Raw genomic sequence first — 8,273 nt, forward strand, 5'->3', positions numbered from 1 at the left:
CAGTTTTTCTCAGAATGCGTTGGATAGATGTTGTGTAGGTATGGAATTTCAATTTAAAGCAAGTAGGTATTATATTTTGGTCACGACAGTGACATAAAAATGTTAAATCACACAGTATTCGAGTTCTTTTTATCTCTAACTTCTCATAAGATCTGGTAAGTTCATACATCTCCTCTCTGTAGAGGTGTGATATTTGTTTATGTAAGTTTTCACGGGTATATATATGTGTACAGTTAATATCTCGAGTTTCTTCCCATGTAATTGTAAACATATCCTTAAAAGGGTAGTAGTGATGTTTCAACGAAATCACATTCGTCATCTTCTGGCTGAAGTTCTCGGTTTTGTTTTTAGGATTTCTCAGAATAGACGATATCTTTCTATCTGTGCAAAATAGCAACAATGCTTCCACCCAATCAAAATACAGCTACGTCATCAGCCAATCAGAATACAACAACACTGTCAACCAATCAGAATACACCTTTGCCTCTTTTCATAGAAAAACGTCAGTTACGATCACACAGTTTGCCCATAAGAACCAAACCGAGAACTTCAGCCAGAAGATGATGAATGTGATTTCGTCAAAACGTCACTACTACCCTTTTAAGGATATGTTTACAATTACACGGAAAGAAACCTGAGATATTAACTGTACACACACACACACATGCACAAACACACATATATTGTTCTTTTTCGTAGGTCTATATTCGTAGGTCTCATTCGTCATCTTCAGGCTGGTGTTCTCGGCTTCGTGCTTCCAGGAGCAATGTGAGATCGCAGCTGTCTCTTCCTTTTAACTGCTAGTGGGGGTGTGAGCTGATTGGGTGGGAACTTGGCTGTGTTCTGATTGGGTGGAGGTGTGTTCTGATTGGTTAGGGGCTTGGCTGTGCTCTGATTGGCTGGGGGGTTGGTTGTGCTCTGATTGGCTGGGGGTGTGTTCTGTTTGGGTGGGGGCTTGGTTGTGCTCAGCTTAGTCTGAGTTGCAGGGGGATTTGAGCTGGTGAGCTGCGTTGTTGTTGTTTGGCTTCATGTTTGTGGCCGTGCGAGCTCTTCATGGTGGGTGTCAGTCTGCTTCATGTATGGATTGGAGGGGTTTAAAGTGGCTAATGATGCAGCTGCGGTCTGGCTTCTGGTCCTTGGTCGTGGCTCATTATCAGTGTGGGTTTGAGTCTGCTTTCTGCGTGGATGTGTGGTGGTGACATCCTGTGTGGCTCTCGTGAGTGTGGGTCTGGTGTCATTCGTCGTGTTAGGGACTCGTTTGTCAATAAGGGCGGGTTTCCAAATGGCTGGTAGGCGGGAGGTATCGTCTCGTTTGTTCATGCTGTGTGGGTGTTTTTCTATCTCGATGGCTTCTCTGATTATTCTGTTGTTAAAGTGTTCAGTTTTGGCGATAGATACATACTAATTATATAAGAAGACATCAATTGGCGAGGGAAGTACATATCAGATTTTCAAAGCGAACAACCAGAGATGAAGTATACAAGAAATCACGAGAAGAAACATTGACTTACAAGGGCAAAGAAATTATAATTTTAAAACAAATACCATGAAGTATTAGAAACCAATGCCAACAATATCAATTTTTAACAACCCAAGTGATTAGATATAAAGTGATGTTTAGATGGCTGACACCATACAGTGACAAGATAAAAAAATATAAAATAGACACACTAGAGAAAGAAAGAGAATTTTACAATCTGCATTTTACACAGGAAGAGGAACAGGAAAGAAAAGAAGAAACAGAGAGCAAAAACCAGGAAGAAGAGCCAATAGAAGAAATGGAGTGAGAAAGAGAAATAAGAAAGAGCCAGGAAAAAGAACAAGAGGAAAGAGAAGGGGCGAAAGCAAGAATGTGGATGGAGACAAGAAACACACACACACAAAAAAACCAACAGTAGGCAATGGAAGAGGCAATTAAGCTTATCTCAGTAAATATAAAAGAATTAAATGCACCAAAGAAGAGAACACAAATATTCACAAAATTATGAAAATTGGAAGCAGATGTGATATGTCTTCAAGAGGTACAGATTAAAAAAGGATACCAAAAATTACTAGAAAATCCAAAACTAGGAAAATTATACACATCATTGATACAAAAAAAAAAAAAAAAAAGAGGAGTAGTGGTCTATGTAAAAGAAAGGATAAAATCAAAGCTAATCTACACAGACGAGGAGGGGAGAATAGTAATGATTGAATTAGAAACAAAAGAAAAAAAATCATTATTAATAGTAATATATGCCCCCCACAAAAAACCAACATGAATTCTTTTTTAAAAAGTATACAATAAAGTAATAGACTTAGATTATGAAAATATTTGTTTGATTGGAGATAACAACACTATAGTAGACATCAAAAAAGATTACAAGAGCAATAAAAACAAATAAAAAAGGAAAGAAATATTCTATTGTTTCTAAACCAATAGAAATAGGGGTAAATGAATGGGCAGACCATAATCCAATAAAATGGAACAGGGAAAAAAGATGGAGAAGATGGACAATGAACCAAAACATACGTACAGAGAAAGGGTATTTGTTTATACCCTTTCTCTCTACATATGTTTTGGTTCAATAAACAAATGCTAGAAAAGGAATTAGAATCATTTTTTATAATAAACAGAAAAGAAGATACTTCTTTACAAAATATCTGGGATACGACAAAAGCGTATATACACGGATTGACAATTGTGTATATAGGGAAGAAAAACAAGGAAAGGAGACAACAGCAAGAAAAATTATATGAAGAATTTAAAAAAGTAAAATATAAATTACAGGAAGATCTCCAAAATAAAAAAGTAAGAGAGGAATGGAATATAACCAAACATAAAATAAATCTGATAACTCAAAAGGAAGTAGCCCAGAAAATACAGATGACAAAACAAAATTATTTCAGATTTGCGAATAAAACAGGTAGATGGCTAGCATACAAATTGAAAAAAGAAAAAGATAAAAGAATGATATATCAACTCAAAGACGAAAATGGAGTAATACAGTACAGAGGAGAAGCTAAAAAGAAAATTATTCAAACATTTTTTTCAAATTTATATAAACATGAAGAAATAGAGGAGGATAAAATAAAACAATACATAGAAGGATCAGAAATGGAAAAAATTACAGAAGAACAAAAGGAAATATTAAATAGGCCAATAACTAAACTTGAATTCGAATTGGCACTGAAAAAGCAAAAAAATAATAAAACACCAGGTCCAGATGGGCTACCGGTGGAAATATATAAAAATTTACAGGAAATATTGGGAGAAACAATGTTAGAATTATACAATGATGCTCTGAAACATGCAAAAATCCCGACAACTTGGACAGAGGTAATAATTACGATTATCCCCAAAGAAGATACAGATCATCATCTAATACAAAATTATAGATCAATTTCCTTACTAAGCACTGACTATAAGATATTTGCAGTAATTATAAAGGAAAGAATCAAAAAAGTATTGAACAATCATATACATCCAGACCATAATGGATTTCTGCCAGGCCGACAAATCAAAAACAACATGAGAATAATAGTAAACACATTAGAATTCTATGAATCACACCCGGAAAAACAAGCTTCACTTGTTTTTCTTGATTCCCAAAAGGCATCTGATAATTTGAATTGGAAATTTTTAATGGGACAACTAAAATTTATCCAATTCGGGACAAAATTTGAAAAAATGATAGGGAAAATCTATACAAAACATACGGCAAGAGTAATCATGAATGATGACATCACAGAACAATTTGGCATAACAAAAGGGGTAAGACAGGGATGCCCACTCTCTCCACTTTTGTATATATTAATGCTGGAGATGCTCTTGAAAAAGATCAGAGAAGATCAAGAAATAAAAGGTCTAAGGATAAAGAAAGAAGAATACAAGGTTCAGGCCTTTGCCGATGATTTGGTGTTCATAGTAGAAGAACCGCTAGAATCAGGACCAAAATTACTCAAGAAGTTAGAAGAATTTGGAGAAGTAGCAGGATTTAAGATTAATAAAAAATAAATCAAAATTAATAACTAAAAATATTAAAAAGAAACAAGAAAAAGATTTGGAAAACATTATACAAATTCAAATAACTAAGAAAATAAAATACTTAGTGATTTGGCTATCAGCAAGAGCCTCCTCAATTAAAGAAGATAATTATGACAAAATAGTAATACAGATAAAAAAAGATTTGGGCAACTGGAGAAATTTGCAGATATTACTATTGGAAAGGATCACCACCATTAAAATGAATATTTTGCCAAAATTCTTATTCTTATTTCAAGTCATACCAATAAAACTGCAAAAAAAGTTTTTTGAAACACCAAATAAAATAGCATCCAAATTTATATGGCAGGGAAGGCGACCAAGAATTAAACTTCAACTCTTACAGGATACAAAAGACAAACTGGGAGTAGCACTCCCAGAATGGGAATTATATTATCAAGCTGCGGGCATAACATGGCTAAAAGAATAGATAGAACTAAGGGACAAAAGAATATTAGCAATTGAATGGCACGAGTTATAAGTGGGTTGGCACACATTCCTTTGGGATGGAAAATACAAAATACATAGTTATTTCAAAAAACATATATTAAGAAATGTGTTATTACAAAATTGATTGAAAATTAAAAAACAGCACTATACAAAAATGCCAATTTGGCTTTCACATTAAAACATCCAAATTTAATAGAATTAAATAAAATAATAAGATACAGAGATATAATAGTACAACAAGGAAAACTGAAATCAAAACAAGAATTGGAATTGGATCCAAATAGAGATATTGATTGGTGGATGTACACACTAATCTAATCTAAATACAAGGAAGATACAAAAACATGAAATACAAAGAGAACAACGTGAATTAGATAAAATGTTATTAGGGACAGATGAGAAGCTAATCAGTAAGATTTATAAATTTCTATTGGACTTTTTCTTTTTAATTCAGTTTCAAGTTATTAATTTGTCTTAATGGAGAACTTGGGTGACATCCATGAATTTCAAAAAAATAGTTAAAATGATAAATTCAACATTGTTGAATTCTTTTTTAGAAAGTAAAATTAAGGCATCACTTTTAAACAAATAAGCACTTTTGCTTTTTAAACCAGTGATATTTTTATGTAACACTAAATATAGATTCCTGAAACAGAACATACAGCATAACTACTTCCAAGAAAATGCAAGAAAGGAATATTAACTTTTAAGCTCTTTGTTGTTGTATCTTCATATATACCCAGTTCAGTTTCTTAACTTGTTATATATAAATTTATTGAACATATTTAATATTCATGATACAGCAACCAGATGTTACAAGCATCCAAGACATGCTAATACAAATACAGAAGCTGGACAATCAATGATGCCAATAGTGGAAGCATGAGGCCACAGTACTAATGCAGTAGTGAAGATGCCAAGCAGCATTGAGTCCATCCGGGTAAAAGACCTCTGAGCCCAAATGAACAATGTTCAATATTCTGATTTCGGTGCTTTGCATTTTAATAGAAGGTCAATTTTAAGGGATCAGAATCCATGGAATTCGAGCCTGAACACATACTTTTTAAAAAATTACTAACATGATTCTGTTACACATACCATATTTTCCCAAAAATAAGACCATTCTGAAAATAAACCCTAGCATGTTTTTACGCATGCACCCAATATAAGCCCTTACTTAAGCACCTGAGCATCTGCCTGCTCACCCATTCTGTCTGGTTGCTTGTGATGCCACCAACATGAGGAAAGGGGCTGCCCCATGCACCCCACACCAGCTTATCTCAGGGACCCCAAACCAGGCCATCCATGTCCCAACAACTGCCTCATGTCCCCAGCACCGGTGCATCACTCAGCCTCCTGCTCTGTTGTGGCCACAAGCAAGCAAAAGAAGTGGGCCAGTGGCCATGCAGGGTCTTGCAGGTGTCAGGGCTTGTGTGGCCTGGCTGCAGGTATCCTGAGGTAAACCAGTGCAGAGCACGTGGGCAGCTCCACCCCTACCTCATGGCAGAAGCACTGGCATGCTGCACAACCTCCTTCCCCACCACGAGCAAGCAGAAGTGGGCCTCCCATACATGAAAAAAAATAAGACATCCCTGAAATTAAGCCCTAGAGCCCAAAAGAAAATAAGACTTGGTCTTATTTTTGGGGAAACATGGATATCTGCGAAATAATGCACATCCAATACAATTTTACTTATTCCTACAAAGGAAAATAGTAGCCTATTACTTCTCTAACATAGAAAAATGAAAGTGCATGGAAGCAGATACATTTCCTTAAGGAATCTGAGGCAGGCAGCCACCTGAAATAGGTATCTGAATAATCTCTTTCCTTGGGTAAATATTAGTGTCAGAAGGATATTAGTATTTTAGTATATAATGATATTATCAGGAAGAAATGCAGTTACTTATGATGACAGAGCATGACAAGACAGAACTTGCTATTCATTAATTCCTTATAATGGCATGATTTACAAACCCTGTAAGCATAAAACTTCATTTTAAAAAATGACATTCTGTAATGCTGGATTAGAAAACTATAAAATATTATTTCAACATAGCAGAACATATGTGATATCAATAGGAGAGATTTATTTATTTATTTTATATAGCTTCCTATTTCACTGAATGTAACTGTGGTTAGCAGAGTTAAAATAATGTCAGAGTTGTTAAAAAACTAAAAATATAAATAAAAGCAAGTTTGTAGGAAAAGAGCATGTACAATATTAAAATACACTATCTCTACTGTGCAGGCTCCCTAAGAATTTCTAAGGCTCTCTAAGCTTCTGGAAACAATACAATTTTAAGCCATCCTGAAAGAGTATTGGGACTTATCTCAGCTTGGTGGTGGAAACCTTGTGTGAAGAGTTGATGATGTGCCAGAAAACAGGAGTTACAGTAAAAAAGACATATCTCTGTCCTGTCAGATAAAACTGACATAACCATCCTGCAGGACTTAATGGGATGCGTAGTAGATGTGATCACAAAGAGGCAGTCCCTCAAATAGCCAGGGAAAATTGTATAATACAAAGTAAATATCATTCAACATATATAATTGAAGGACATATTTATATTGCACTAATATTAAAGAGACACAGAAAATATCCGGAACTTGAGGAATAGTTTTCTGAGAATTTCTTTTATATCTTTGTTTCTTAGACAATAAATGAAGGGATTGACCATGGGGGTAAGAGCTGAATAAAAGAAAGAGAAGCCCTTTTTTATATCTTTGAATTTTCCAGTGGTTGGCAAAATGTAGACAAATATTAAGGATCCATAGAAAATGGAAACCACTGTGAGATGGGAAGAACAGGTTGAAAATGCCTTTTGTCTCCCATCCACAGATGGGATCTTCAGAATTGCACTGATGATAAAAGTGTAAGATGAGATAGTTATGAAAAATGTAGGTAAAATTGCTATAGATGATGTTATCAAACAAGCACTTTCAATTATCCAAGTGTCATTGCAGGAAAGTTGTACTAATGGTGTGAAATCACAAAAAAAATGGTCAATTTCATATTGCTTGCAGAATGTGAGTTGGGCCAACAAGGATGTCAAAATTGCAATAAGAAGAAATGCTATAAACCATGACATTAAAACTAACAAGATACATGTTTTGTCATTCATAAGTGTAACATAATGCAAAGGTCTACATATGGCTAGATAACGATCATATGACATTGCTGCCAAGAGGTAACATTCGGTAGCTCCTGGAGTAAAGAAGAATTGTATTTGTAGTATACAGCCCCAAAAAGATATTGTCTTTTTTTCAGTAAGACAGTTGGCCATCATTTTGGGTAATATAGCTGAGGTGTAACAGATCTCCAAACCAGATAGATTAGAAAGAAAGAAGTACATAGGAGTGTGAAGATGGTTCTTTGTCACAACTAATACAATAATGAGAAGATTCCCAGATAAAGTTATAGTATAAATGATTATAAATAAGATGAAGAGAACAGCATTCAGGTTTTCAGCATTCCCAAATCCCAAGAGGATGAATTCTTTTATTCTTGTTGTGTTCTGGCATTCTGAAGGTTTTATAGACTGCATCTATTAATAAAAAATCAAAAGTTGATGATCTTGAAATGTATGGTTTATGTAGGCATAGCCCAATATCTACCAATATTGAATTAATTAAAAATAGTGTACATAAGTAAAACCATTTTTTGCAGATGCAATCATTTCAGTTTAGCTTTAGCAAAATGTGCCACCGAGTATGGAAAGGAGAGTTTCATCCTTAATAAGTCACATTCACATAAACCCCACTGAATAACTAATAGTTGTGGCTGGATTAATTTCTTTGA

The 8,273-nt window shown here is 34.6% G+C and overlaps 1 protein-coding gene across 1 annotated transcript; it reads right to left on the reverse strand.

The window, feature by feature from the left end:
* Positions 1-7,053: 7,053 nt before the first annotated feature.
* On the reverse strand, positions 7,054-8,019 carry LOC117668813 (olfactory receptor 6C74-like). Its single transcript, XM_087893636.1, has one exon. The coding sequence runs from the start codon at positions 8,017-8,019 to the stop codon at positions 7,054-7,056; it is 966 nt and encodes a 321-aa protein (XP_087749762.1).
* Between the last annotated feature and the right edge of the window lie 254 nt (positions 8,020-8,273).

Source organism: Pantherophis guttatus, chromosome 4 (genome assembly GCF_059756535.1).
Source record: "Pantherophis guttatus breed Tessera chromosome 4, ASM5975653v1, whole genome shotgun sequence".
Lineage (NCBI taxonomy): Eukaryota > Metazoa > Chordata > Lepidosauria > Squamata > Colubridae > Pantherophis > Pantherophis guttatus.

Coding starts and splice junctions, on each gene's coding strand:
- LOC117668813 (XM_087893636.1), bottom strand. CDS start 8,019: ATGCAGTCTATAAAACCTTCAGAATGCCAGAACACAACAAGAATAAAA.